The 13,954-nt window shown below is 44.5% G+C and overlaps 1 protein-coding gene across 1 annotated transcript; it reads right to left on the bottom strand.

Annotated features, from left to right (window-relative positions):
* efna1b (ephrin-A1b) lies at positions 1 to 13,753 on the bottom strand. Its single transcript, XM_008280674.1, has 4 exons — positions 13,474 to 13,753; positions 2,025 to 2,320; positions 1,254 to 1,442; positions 1 to 1,111 (listed from the first exon to the last, which is right to left on the bottom strand). Exons 1-4 carry the CDS (start codon positions 13,569 to 13,571, stop codon positions 990 to 992), a joined length of 705 nt encoding a protein of 234 aa, XP_008278896.1. The 5' UTR covers positions 13,572 to 13,753; the 3' UTR covers positions 1 to 989.
* Positions 13,754 to 13,954: the final 201 nt, after the last annotated feature.

Raw genomic sequence — 13,954 nt, 5'->3', positions numbered from 1 at the left:
TTTTTTTTTATGACATCACATCTTTTTTTTTATTATTTCACATCTTAAAACAGTTTCTTATAGTTTTCTCTATGTACAAATTTACATATAAACATTTACAAAATGACGCAAGCAGGTTTACAAGGAGATAAAAAAAAAGAATGGATTCTGGAAAGTCCCTTCAGTTTGAGGTTTGACGACGTGCACGAGGGATCACATCTGCACACATCTGCCAGTGTACCATGATAGCATCGTAGAAATGAGCGAATAAGACGAAGAACCAACTGAAACGCTTGTTAGTTTTGGATCTGGATAAGTGGCTCTCAACCTCGTGTCACGACCTTTTAAAGATGAAAAATAAATACACGTTTCAAGAATTATAAAAGCTTGAATGCATTTTTATGCGAATTTAAATTAAATAACTTGAATTAGTACTTTATGCACGGGCATCAATAAGCATCAACAAGGTTCGATGAGCCGCGAAATCAAGGTTGAGAACCACTTTTCCTCGATTTCTCGTCTTATAACTGAACTGAAAAACGTCACATAACTTGACAAATGTGAAGGGTATGACCAGGGGCTGAGTGCTACACAACATGACAAGAAAATCCTACATAACCAGTTTGCCGACAACAATACACAAAAATCAATAGTTTCTCTACATGTAGAGGAAGAAAAAAATGAACTGCACAGTGGTACCAATGACAAAGAGGAGGATGGAATCTTGCCATCATTTTCAAATTTGAGTATTTTGATCGTTCTGCTCGTTGTTTTGTTCAAAAGTGTGCATCTTAAATGGTTAAAACTGAGAATTTTCATCCTCATAATGGAAAAAAAAAGTTATTTGGGGCGATCGACGCTCCACATTCACACCACAAACAACACATCAAAAACACACACCGACCGACACGCACTGTCCATGCTCGTATAAAAAAAATCTGTATAAAAAAAAGTCTCTGAGTGTCCCGATGACCAGCGTCGGGTTTGCAAAGTCTCTGTTCCTTCCCGCTTTACTGCAGCACCAGGACTAATAAAACCGGGATCATGGTGAAGAAGAGCGACAGCGAGGCCAGCTGTGCTCCGGAGCTGCCGATGCTCATCTGGACCTTTGGCTCCATCGCAGCAGGGTCATCTGAGAAAAGAGACGGGAGGCGTCAGTACAGGATTTCATCACTCAGGAATGGTAAACACACCCAGCTGAGCTCATCGCAGGCACACCACTGCTGCGACTGTTCAGTGTGCCGTGTTTCTCTTTTCTTACAAAGATTCCTCACCTGCTGGGAGCCGGTTAGAGGGGTTGTGGACTCCTCCCGCGGCGTGAAACTTCCCTTTTCCTCCGTCTAAGCTCTTTCCCGTCTCCTCGGCCTTGGATTTGTCGGCGTGAGTCTTTGCAGAGCCTTTGTGCCCGAGGACGTCCACTCTGAGCCGGAGACACTCTTGGCCGTGGTGGTGCATCGGCTTAGCTGGGAAAGTCAGAAAGAAAGGAAAAAGTTCAATACAAGAAACCTTGGTGGGATCACAGTGGATTGTTGGGCTGTATGTTAACTCAAATGCATCGTGCTGCAGCTTTTTTCTGCTGCATTTACCAGAAGTTCTTATGCTTTATTTAAACGATTGCATGCAAGTGCACATGGTAATTAGCAAGAAAGAGGAGATTTGGTGGCAAAAAAGGAACTTTAGTCGTTTGTAAATGCATATTTTAGCTGCAGAAAGGATGATTTGGACCAAAAGTCTGCATCATCTTATATTTGTGCAAACCCACAAGGTAAAATTAGTTTGCCAAGTTAAATCAGCAGCACAAAGCTCTGTGCGATGACAGAATTGAGCTCCATCCAAAGCAACAAAAAAAAAAGCACTATTTTAGATGCCTTCTCTAGTGTTTCACCACATGACAAAGGTTCCAAACAGCATTTTTCCAGCTTCTTAAAAAAAAATTTTTCTATGCAGATGCACTCCCCGACAAAATCCCCCCAATCATCCTGGAATGATTAATCATTTCCAAGTAGATTTATTCAAGTCATCTGCTGTTTATTAGTGATACTTACAGATATAGTAGTAGCTCTCTCCTTGTCTGAACTCCTTGCCCAGCGTGAAGGGCGTGAAGCGCTGGAACTTCTCCGAGAACTTCTCCGGAGCGTGGGGCGCGAATGGCCGCGAGCACTCCCACCTCAGCTGGTCGAAGGAGTGCGGCTTGCACACCTCGTAGTCCTCCTTCTCCACCATGTACAGGACGTAGCGCTCGGCCGCGTGCGACGGCACCTCGCCGTGGGCGTAGTGGGGGCAGACGATGTCCAGGTAGTCGTTGATCCGCACCTCCACCGTGTACTCGTCCCACAGGAAGCTGCAGGGAGACACGAGGGAGAGTCGAGGTTACTCACTGATGCCCGACACACACCCTGCAGCTCATTCAGTACATTTGTTAGGAATAATAACCGGGGCTGGTCGCACACGTGCAGCAGCAGTAAACAAGTCACTCACACGAACAACACACAAGTAAATCTATAGGGTGGTGGTCACATGAGGCCGTGTGTCTGTGCTGACGTGTCTTGCTAAACCTGTGCAAACCCGCCTGAGTAACAGAATTAGAAAGATCAGGCTCGACTTGTTCGCTTTGTTTTTGGACGAGGAAACACACCCAGAACCTTGTAAATCCCTGCCACCGTCCCACTCGCACACCTCTCTGCCCTTCAGCGCAGATTCACTTCTCACCTGCTCGGCAGCAGATTGTAAATGACAGCTCTCCCCCTCTACAATCTGCTTTCCCAGTTCCCCGCGAGTCCACTTTTCTATCTGTACAGCTCTGTTTCTGTCAAGTCTTCTTAAACTGTTTTTCCAGTTCCTGTCACGTTAGGTTTCTCCACCTGGATGTTTGTCCATCTGTGTTGTGACTTCTTTTTTCAGGGCTAATTTGCCGTCTCTGTCTGCAGCTCTTTTTCTCTGATTTCATCAAAGACAGAGACGGAGCCAGACTTTCTTTTTTCCCTCTTTTCATCTTTACCCTTCATTTAGTTTTATGGCTCTCTTCGAGCCTCCCCGTCTCCTCTTTCCTCACTTCCTGGGCTTGTTTCGCCCCCGGTGCCCTAATGAGGTATGGAGATGGTGAAAAATAAGCATAGATCCTCTAAAGTCCTGCTGCACATTTATGCTCAGCGAGGATACAGAAGCCAGATTAACCCTCCGAGCCTCCAAAACCCCCCGGCGGGTTTAGAGGCATCTTGTCTTTGAAAAACAGAAAAATTGCACCATTTATCAGAGCCTGACGTTGTATAAAAAGAGAAAGAACTGTTGGGTTTTCCACTTTCCGATGGAAATCAAGTGGGACGACAAGAAACTAAACCAAATCTACGCTTTAAAATTGTGATATTTTATTAAAATCACCTTATTCTGAAGGTCTTATATAAAAAATAGCCAAAATGCTGTAACTGAATTCTGTAAAAAACTAAAAATTTCAGACTTCTCAGCACAACTGTGAAGTCAGTAGTTGCTCAGCTTCGACCAAAAGTAAAGTGGAAAAAATTCAGGGACTTTTCAGCTGAACTGCAGGCAGTGTTTACAGAAAGCAGAGAGGAGACAAGCATGGAAATAAATTAAAAATGTATTTTTAAAAATGTTTTCTGTATTAGTAACACCTGGAAAAATGTTGTATATGAGGATTCCATTTTTTTTTTTTTTTGTAAATTTTTTGCAAAAATCCTAAACTTTTGTGGAGTCCTCTCTCCTTCTTCATAGTTGTTTGGTTTTCATTAGAGGTGCAGGACTTTAAAAAATGATCCCACAGTGAGTAAAAAAGTGACCGGAGCAAAAACAAAATCTGCTGCTTGGAGTTTGGAGAGTTTCCACCTCAGTGAAACTTTTACTGACAGTTAATAAGTAGCTACGGTTAGAAACAGATCCACTGGAGCGAAGAGGTTTCACGTATATTTTTCTTGGCTTTCACAGCGAACATGGTGCAGCAGGCTGAAGCGCCGAATGCCAGGAGGTTAAGTAAAGATGTTTTATTTGCATATTTACTCCTGTTCCATCCCGAGGCGCTCTAATCCCTGAACTCAATCTGAGCTTGAACTTGTTGCAGAGAGTGAAAGTGGCCAGAAAGCAGCATCAAAGCTCTGTCCCCCCCCTCCACCTCCTGTTATTGTGGCTCCTGTTAGGACCCCGTGGCCAAGTCACAGACAAACCGGCTCCAAATAAAGGCCTCCAACCCCTCCTCCTCCTTTCCTCTGCACGAGTGTGTAATTGTGTGCATGTGTGCGTCCGTTGCTGCTAACCTACCTGTCAAAACACGCTTTGTTGGCTGAGCACAGCTACGCTCTTGTTATCCGTGGCTAATAGGCTGATCGCTACCCTCTTCTTGTAATCAGCGCTTTCTCTCAGAGAAGCCTCTTTGTGCGTTCCTGTGCAGGTGTGCACGCCTTTGTTTGTGTTTGTGCGCGCTTGTCAGGGCGAGTGAAAGGGAAAGAGACACATCTGTAGCCGCCTAATTGGCCAAATAATCTCCAAACTCATCTTGTTCCTCGCCGCTGTTTTCCTCAGTCAAACCGGTAATAACAGGGCTCAGAGAAAACAAGACGTTCGGAGGTCTCGAGTGGCTCCCTCAGAAGTAAAGAATAGTTTTAAATTGTAAGGCTTCACCTTCTTTCCCACACTGCGTCCTTGTTAGCGGTCGGGTCGACCTCGGCGCCAAAACACAGGCTTGTCAAAAGCCAACAAAAACAGACAGATTCTGTTGCTAATTTCATTCACGGCCTTTAAGAAAACTCTCCTTTCATCCTTCCCTTCACCTCCTCCTCCATTGCTCTGGCTAATTAAAAGCTGTTAGGGGTCTGGGGCCAATGTGTTCGCTGCAAAAGGAGGGGAGGAGGAATGAATGGGCTGTAATTATACCCTTCCCCTCCCCAAAGAGCCCGAAGGCTGCAGGGCCTCTGCACCTTCACCCCTGTGGAGCTTTCACTATCCTCACGGCTCCTCGTGTGATATGTGGGCTGAGTGTAGTTTTAGTGCTTTTGCACGGTTGAATAAATGTTTTTTTTAATATGGATTGGGTTTTCTTTATGTTACCATAAGTCAAGTCGCTGGGGAAACCCGAACAACCGTCTGCCTGCCGAGTTCGGTTTGTCTTAAACTGGTTTGTCTTCCTGACAGGAGCGATTAGTTTCTTGATTAACGGTTAGAAAATAGTGAAAAATGTCATATTTAAAGGTCTTGTTTTGTCTGTAATTTAAAGATATTCAGTTTACTGGCAAAGAGGAGCAAAGAAACCAAACTTTTCCCTCTTACACAATAAAAAGGAACCAGCAAATATTTAGACTTTTGCTTAATTTATGAATTAAACAGTTAACTAATTATCAAAATTCTTATTTTACTTTTGCTATTTGTCAGTCAATGATTCGTTTCGTTCATAAAAGGGGTTCAAAAAGTGATTATTGGCAGTTATTTGGTCTATAAAATGTCAGAAAATGTCCCATTTTGTCCGCAATCCAAAGATATTCAGTTTACTGTCATATAAGAGGAAACAAACCAGGAAACGTTTACATTTAGAATGTAGCCTTTTTTTTTCTTTTTTTTTTTAATATTTAAAAAAAAAGACCAAATCACCAATTAATCGATTATCAAAAGGTCTGACTACTTATAATAATTTTCCATCCAAAAATGTTCTGTTTACTGTCACAGAGGAGAAAAGAAACTAGAAATAATCACATTTAAAGAAGCTGCAATCTGAGATTTTGGACCTTTTCCTCTTAAAAAACGACTCAAAGCGATGATTCGATGATGAAAACAGCTGGAGACTGATCCAACTGATCGATGCAGCTCCTCTGACTTTCCGTCATCAAAGCATCCGGCTGACATTTCTCGGCCGAGTGTGACTCGCAGCAGCGTGACGGCCACAGATCCAGGTGTGCCGAGTTGTTGCGAACCTACTTTTGCAGGTTTGTGTGTTTGGGATTCTCTGAAGGCCCTTATTCGGGGCGTCTCATGCCTCGGGCCTGTGAGCACATCTGTTTATCGGGACCGGAGCCTCCGCCGGGTTCTGCTACATGTGATGGAGGTGTGGGTAAACAGCCCAGGGTGAAGGTTTTTTCCTGCAGGTCATTTCTCACTGCGCGGCTACTTTGGCTTTTGCGTCAGCGGTTGAGATGTGCATACGTCGAAGGTATAAAACGGGAAACTAGCTCGAGTGCTGGTGGTTATTACGGCAGGCGACTTGTTCAACACTTGAGCCAGGCTTTGAAGTCTTCCCATTGTCCTTCTCCCTGACAGCCCCTCTCTCTTTCCTCTTCCTCCCCCACTCGCTCTCTGACTCCATTTGGCCCAAAAGCAACAACAGGGACTCTGTCCTCCACCGACTCTCCGGGGGAAGAGTTTCAAACTGGCAGCCGGGTCACGAGGTTAAAGTTCAGGGTCGCAGCACACATCCGAGTCAGCGCTGAGGTTTTCACACACCCACGAAACCGCAAATGTAAGATTCTGTGCCGAGAGGATGCTTTGAAAAGTAAACTCACTATTGATGCCTATAAACGTGAAACTAAAAAATGACAACATTCATATAATTTCTCTGCTGCCAACTGGGATTTACTACAATTAAACTTGAAATATCAAGAAAGTTTTCAGCACTTTCTTTCTGAAATAACCAAACACCCCCCACCTGGCTCGCTCCATTTGCTCTGCAGGTAATCAGTAGTAAGTGTGCACTCATTGGAATGTACCAACAGCAGGGGGTCGAGGAGGGAGAGGGGGGAAAGCTGCGGTTTGGATGCTTTACAGCACTCATCAAATTTCCGAGCCCACTCTCGCACAGTTTTACTTGGAGGTGTACACTTAATACCCGATTAATTTGCTGCGGTATGACAGATTCACACCTCCTTCTACACAAGGCCGAGGAGCTGTCAGTGCAGCTAATGGGCTTAGCTGCTCACCAGTGGGCCGCTCTGTTAGAGTCAATCTAATAGACGATGAAAACGTCTGTCTGGTTGAGCTTCCAATGCAATCAACCCTCATTCTTCCTCCATCTCAGTGTCTTCCTTCTCCTCCTCTGTGCACTAAAAGGTCGACCGATACGGTAAAGATTCAGAACTGCTGAAAACTTTGCATCAAAGCACATATCTTATTTAAAAATCCGTAAAAAATAAAGTGTTTACAATAACCAGATTCTGGAAAAAACAAAAAATTCTGCGCTCATCTACGCAACCAGGAAGCTATCAGTGACTCAGCTGTGACCAACAGTCATGAGATGAAAATTTAACGACTTTTCAGCTGAACTGGGTTGAACTGCAGGCAGTGCTCACGGGGCAGAGAGGACGCAACTATGGGAACAAATTTAAAATGCCAGAAGGAAATCATCTATAGCATGTAGCATAGAATTACCATTTCCTCCCTAATATTCGTAACGTTTGTGGAAATCTCGAAACTGTTGTACTTGTTGATTCAATTTTTTTTTCCATTTAACTATTTTTCTTTTCTTTTGGTTGGGAGCAAAGAAAAATGCTGTTAAAAGTAAACTCGACCACTCTGCACCAACACATGCATAACAACACAAACTCAACACACTGTTCTGCAGTTTCAGGCGTTCGGAAATGTGTGCAAGCACATGTGCGATATACGCGGTTAAGACTCGGAGGATTCCTTTGGCGCCTGCAGGATGAAGCCTTTATAAAAATCACCAACAATGGCGTTTTCTCACTTATTCAAACTTCTTCCCTCCCTCCCTCCCTCCCTCCCTCCATCCATCACTGTCTCCCCTCTCCTCCCTCCGTCTGCCTCAGCTTCATTCTTCCAAAATTAGCCCACCCAGCCCCCCATCCCGGCCTCCTATTCTGTCCTGTCTCTTAACGCTGACATAATATACCGGGGAGCTCTTCATCCAGGCTAATTTCTCAACACAAATCCCTTTCTGCGGCTCACCCTCGTCTCACCCTGCACCCAGGGCCTCTCCTCCTCCTCCTCCTCCTCCTCCTCCTCCCTGAGTCTTTTCACCCCCTTTTCGTAGCCTCCCATTCTGTCTTGTGATGAATAGAAAGAAAGCCAAATGGTATCATGCTTGGTTTAATATGCTGCGGGTCACGGAGAGTTAATCTGCAAGTTCAGCAACTTCTACTGCTTTAAATATTTATTTTTTTTATTTATTTTTTAAATCTAAAATGAATTTTCCCCAAAGCAAATATGAGCGCAGGAGTCACATCTGCTGCTGATGGTGCCTTTAGGGGGCGACGCTGAGCTCGGAGTGGACGGCGAGGTATGTCTGAAATGCCATGAATGAGCGGCGCACGCATGCACGGCCATGCACGGCCATGCTCGGCGCGACAACAGTGGCTGAAAGGAAAGCAGGCCTCTCTGATGTTAGTGGGAGCCGGGCTGAGAGGTGCTCTGTCCTCCTCTGGTGGAAAACTACTGGGGGGCAGAAACGTAACAGAGGAGGGTCTGTGAGAGGGGAGAGAGTGGGGGAGAGAGGGGGAGGAAGTCTGGACCACAGATAAGGAAGCGAGAGGAAGAGCAGAAAGAAAACAGAGGTGCATGGATACCGTGGTGGAGGGGGAGGAGGACCTGATACAACACCGAGTTAAGCCCAAAAAAGTGTCCAGATTTTGATTTACAGAGTTTTTTGTAGGTTTATTCTGGTTGGAAATGTCGTAAACAAGTAACAGAAGATGCTGAGACACTGTGTTGCAGATAGTATTGGTGAATTTTAACTATTTCTGTTCTTGTTTGTACAATTTTATGGCTTTATAGTCTTTAAACATCTTGTGAGCAGTCACAATGTGCAGCTGTCTCTCAGTTATACTGACTGGACAACTACTGCATCAGCTGTTCTCAGTTTATAGTGGATTACAGTGTTCTAGAACATAGTAGAAATTGCCAGAACCATTTGGAATGACAATTTCTTGAGACATTTGCAGAAATTTTAAAGTCGAAAATAATTTTGGATGTTAAATTTTTAGGAAAATTGTTAAAACGAGAAGAGAAATAGTTAAAATTGATCATTTTACCTGTGTTTTACCGTCTTTTGTCACTTGTTTACGTCATGTCTAACCAGAAGAAACCTATTGCTCAAATAAAATATCCACTACAAATGGTTGTTGGTGTCACTGCATCTGAAACTTGATAAGAAAATTCCATCTGACTCTGTTTATTTCATTTGGTTGGCGTCCAAAAGCAAAACAAAGATTCAAAACAACCAGTTTCACTGTGTGGTAATTCGAGTTAAGCAAGTTTATGAAATGCACATGATCTAAATGCAAACTTACGAGCACCAGGACCATTTGGAAAGCTATAAAAGTTGCATTTTCTCCTAGAAAAATGCAAGAATTCCAAGAAGTATGAACAAATTTGGACACAGAAATGTCTAGAAATGGTTAAAATTCCCTTTTAACATCTCTAGAACAATGATTTACGGCCTTTTCTTGTTTGTTTGTGTCATTTCCATGCAGAACAAACTCCCTGTAAATCAAAACTAGGTCTGAAAATCAATCATCTTGGGCTTAACTGCATATACTGTGCAACTTTGTCTCTTACATTTTCATGGGGGAAGGTATGTGTGTACGTTCATAAGCACGTTAGGTAAGAGGACGGTTATATCATTGGAGGGGGGTACGCACAAAGCCGTCTGATATTGAATGGGCAGGAACTGTAGCATCCCATCTGGGAGATTATGCTGTGAATTCAGGTTTATGAAGTCATTTCTATACGTCGTAAGATTTATCCTACCCACCTAGATACGCACACAGACTATCGAGGACGCAACGCGGTCACACAACACACAGACAGAAGTTACATCACAGGATCACACAGGCATGTATGTAGTGTATTTATAAATACAAATATAGCAGGAAGGCAGCGGGATGATGGTTTTGTGTCTATGGGTCAGATGGTCAGATTACGAGCCGTCTGTAATCTATGTTAGTGTGTGTGTGTTCTCATTCTGCCCAGATTAGAGGAACCAGACGGGACACGGGCTGGGGAGGGGTAAATAATGAGTAACGACAACAACGACAAAAAAAAAAAAAAAAGGGACAGAGAGAGCAGGAACAAAATGTATAAAACAAAAAATTTAGGAGGGAGGGGAGTGACACCGACCACCTTCAACTCAAACTCATCCTCCAGGCGACGCTTGCATGTACGGACAGGCCCGAGAAGGCGGCCAGAACCAGACGCAAGCCGAGATAAACACAATATTACATTACAGCAAAGTCCCAATGAACATATTTGCACAGATACTCAAAGCATGGGATGGAAACTCGGGCCAGGGGAGGCGGATGAGCGCAGCTAAATAATACATTTTATTTAGATTTAAATAACAGAAATGCAGGATTTACTGTTTTAAAAGCATCCAAACCTGTGCCAAATAATAATTATTCTGGCTGTTGATTATTTCTGGACTAATCAATTAGTTGTTTGGGCTATAAAATGTCAGAAAATTGTGAAAAATGTTTGAAAAAGTCCAAGATGATGTGCTTTAGCTTAAGAAAGTCAAATCGATGAGCTCTCTGAAACCAAAAACTTTAGGGGAAAAAAATCACCCAAATTACAGCTTTTATCAAAATCAGTAACTGTAAAAACAGAAAAAATGTAGAATTTTTAAACTTTCCAACAGTGCTTGAACTACTCGTTTGCAATGTGCAGTTGAATTATCAAAATTAACCAAATCCATACTTAAAATTACAATATTTCTTCAAAAATTGCTTTATTCTTGAGGTCTCATTTCAGAAATTTGCCAAAAATAAACCGTTTGCTGTAACTGGATTCTGTAAAAATGAGAAAATTCTGTGTGCTTTGCTGCAACTGTTGAACCATGAGTGACTCAGCTGTGAGTGACGGCCTCATGACAAAAATTCAGGGAGTTTTTGGCTGAACTGCAGGCTGTGCAATAAAAGATACAGCCTTTCGACAGCTGATGCACAAGAACAATGCTGCATCTGTAGGAGCTGTAAATGGTTAAACATTAGACTGTGTTAAAGTGGTTTGCCAATTAAAATAAATAATCAAAGCAGGTGCAGTGAAATACGAACCACAGTGTTGAAAAATGTGACAAATAAAACTCCCAAGAAACTAACTGGGGCTCAGATGGTTAATCGACTATCAAAAAAGTTGCAGATTAATTTGACTTTCAGTGCAGAAAATGGAGATATCTTGGATGCACTGGAGCCAGCGAGCAGAGGTGAAGTAAAGGATGGAGGGCTGGGAGAGGGCGGCCAGCTTGGGAGGAGATCCAGCTGTTAAAGAGACGAGTGGGAGTGTAGCGACGGAGAGAGGAACCGACAGGTACACAGGCCAACGCAACCACAGGCGCTCACTGAGCCACACAGCTGACAGAGTTGAGTATAGTAACAGCAGGCTGGAATGCTGGCTGTAGCTAATATTAACATCCCAGTCCTCCCTCTTTGCCCCCCAGTGTGTGGAAGTGTGAGTCACACATTTATCATGTCTCGGCGAGGCTGCCTACGGTAACCCGCCACTCCCTGTTCCCCTCACAGAACTATCGCACTCCGTCAGTCCGCAAACTAAAATAAAACTGCTTCCTGCTGAAAGTAAGTTCACCCTAATAAAGTCCACGCAGGCTCAGGCACGTAAGCGCGAAAACAAGACCGGACCGAGGAAAACACGCCTCTCCACCTGCCCGCAGAAGGAAAACACACAGTATCTAACCCCTGCAGGAGCTCCGGATTGAGACATAATCATTAAGTGGCACTGACAAAAAACACACATAAAGCTGCTGCCGGTGCTCCACATCTCCACGCTGCTGAATATGAATGGGCACACTGCTGCCATCTGGTCACTGTCCGCCGCCCAAGACGAATCACTGCTGCTCACAATCAGACCCAGAATCAATTAGCATCAATTATGCACGGCCTGCCGCCGCCAAAGGTCACTGATGGATCTGTGTAATCCTGCGAACAGGTGACTGATTGATCACCGGGGATGTTTCTGGCCAGGTGGGGCTTCTACGGGGAGATGGATGGAGGAGACAGTGAGAGGAGGGACTGAGCTGCAGGGGGATTACTGAGGCGTAACAGAGATTTAAAATATGGGGTAAAAAAAAAGAAAAATACATAATCAAGTGGCCCGTGGAGGTCAGCCAAATATGGTTCCACTTTGGGCTGCCATTATCCTCCTGGTTTTACTCTTTGGCTCTGGAAGTGCATTTTAATATAAAAGGAGCAGTAAAATAAGTGAATTTGCCTGCTTGATGATGTGTGAAGTTTCTGTCACCGTCTGTGTTCAGCCAGCAGGGATTAGTGCTATATTCAGATTTTTTTCCTCTGGTTATGCAACTTTCATTCGGCATATTCAGAAATACTCAGGATTAGAGGCAGCAGACACAAGATGTGACTGTGTGGCTACTAGACCACCTCATTATCTCTTTCTGGCTGATTCCTTTTTCTCTGATCTTGGAGCTCCAGTTTCCTTCCTTCATGCTGAGCTGACCCCTCTGGTTCAGTCACCTGAGCCAGGTTCCCTCCCCTCCTCTGTCTGTGGTGACTCAGGTGTAAAACCCAGGTGGGTCAAACCCGGGCCACTGACTCACACATGACACAAACCACATGACGACAGGACTTTTCCATTAGACTTCTCCTCATCCAATTATCAGGACAATTGTTTTCCATGTTGCAGCTCTTATTTTTAGCGTCTATTGTCATTGTTAAAGGGCAATTAGAGAGCCAGTAATGTAATCAAGAAGAGGCTAAAAGGCCATAATGGCTTCTGCCCTCTGCTTCTTCTCGGTGGCCGGTTTTAATCGACCTATCTGGGCTGCAGCAGCAGCGGAGCAGCGGGGACCGTCCTTCTGTTTCAGCCACAATAATACCGTCTTTCATGCGTCGGGATCACTCGCTCCGCGCTAAAAGCTCAATAAATCGCGCTGCGATATGTCAAGCCGCATCGATCCCACTGAGTGGTCGGATTGCATTACATTTCTGACCTCAGAACAAAATAATCAGCGCTTTTCTCCTCCTGTGTGTGACTCACTATCTCTCCCCCCACCTCCAATGAAAAACCACTTTAACACAGTCTTGATGCGGTTATCTGTGTAAGTGATTCAGTCTCATTAGTTAATACACTCTTGTTTCCATGACACACACACACACAGGTGCAGAGGCTGCAGACAGCACCGGCCAAGTTCATACTCGTCGGTCTATTTTTTACTATTAGAGTATGTCTGAGTCTGTGTGTTGCGGTTAAATATAGTGGTGAATCTGTCCATCTGTCTCGGCATCCGCGCACAATCTTCTGTTTTTGCTTCCAGCTGCTGCCGTATGGTGCAATAGTCTATGTTGGGCGAGTTTAAAGGGACACCAGCCTGACACACATTTAGCTTTCCATACGGAAGGAAACCAGGCGCAGCCACCAGGAGGAACAACTACAGGATGACACTTTACGCGTCAGGAACTGTACAAAGTTTCATCCACTGGAGACGCACAGTCACACAGACAGAGCAGCCGCATGATCGATCCCACACAAACACATCACACAGCCGCACAGAACAAAACACCAGAGATCAGCACTTACTTTGGGTTCGAGCCGTTCCAATAGACGCTGTGTCTCTCCGCGGAGGCAAACCAAGTACCGGCGGTCAGCGCCAAGCACACAAGATACACCAAATCCATAGCTGCTCCTCTCCGCAGGAACCTCAACAAGTCAAACTGGTCGGCGACGATCAAGAAAACTTCGCTCTGACTGAAGATCTTCTGCGCGTAAAAAGGCGCACGAAAAGCCAAACGTGGATTTTACGCGCCTGCTGTAGTAACCGAAGCGTATCAAAAGAGGCACACCTCACTAAACACTATCGAAGCTCCTGACTGGTTCACATGAGCGCAACTCTGCTGTTTTGTCTCCTCGTAGCTCCGCCCGCCCGCCGAGGCCGACCAATGGCTGTGCGTAAATCTGAATGCGCCGCCCAACGCAGCCGCCGGTCCAGCTGCTCGCACTTTACACAGGAACACGAGAGAAGACAAAAACAGCTCAACTGGAGCTGCAGTGAGATTGTAGA

The sequence above is a fragment of the Stegastes partitus genome, unplaced genomic scaffold (assembly GCF_000690725.1).
Source record: "Stegastes partitus isolate 25-593 unplaced genomic scaffold, Stegastes_partitus-1.0.2 Scaffold207, whole genome shotgun sequence".
NCBI classification, from domain to species: domain Eukaryota; kingdom Metazoa; phylum Chordata; class Actinopteri; family Pomacentridae; genus Stegastes; species Stegastes partitus.
This window is presented reverse-complemented; position numbering and strand designations above follow the sequence as displayed.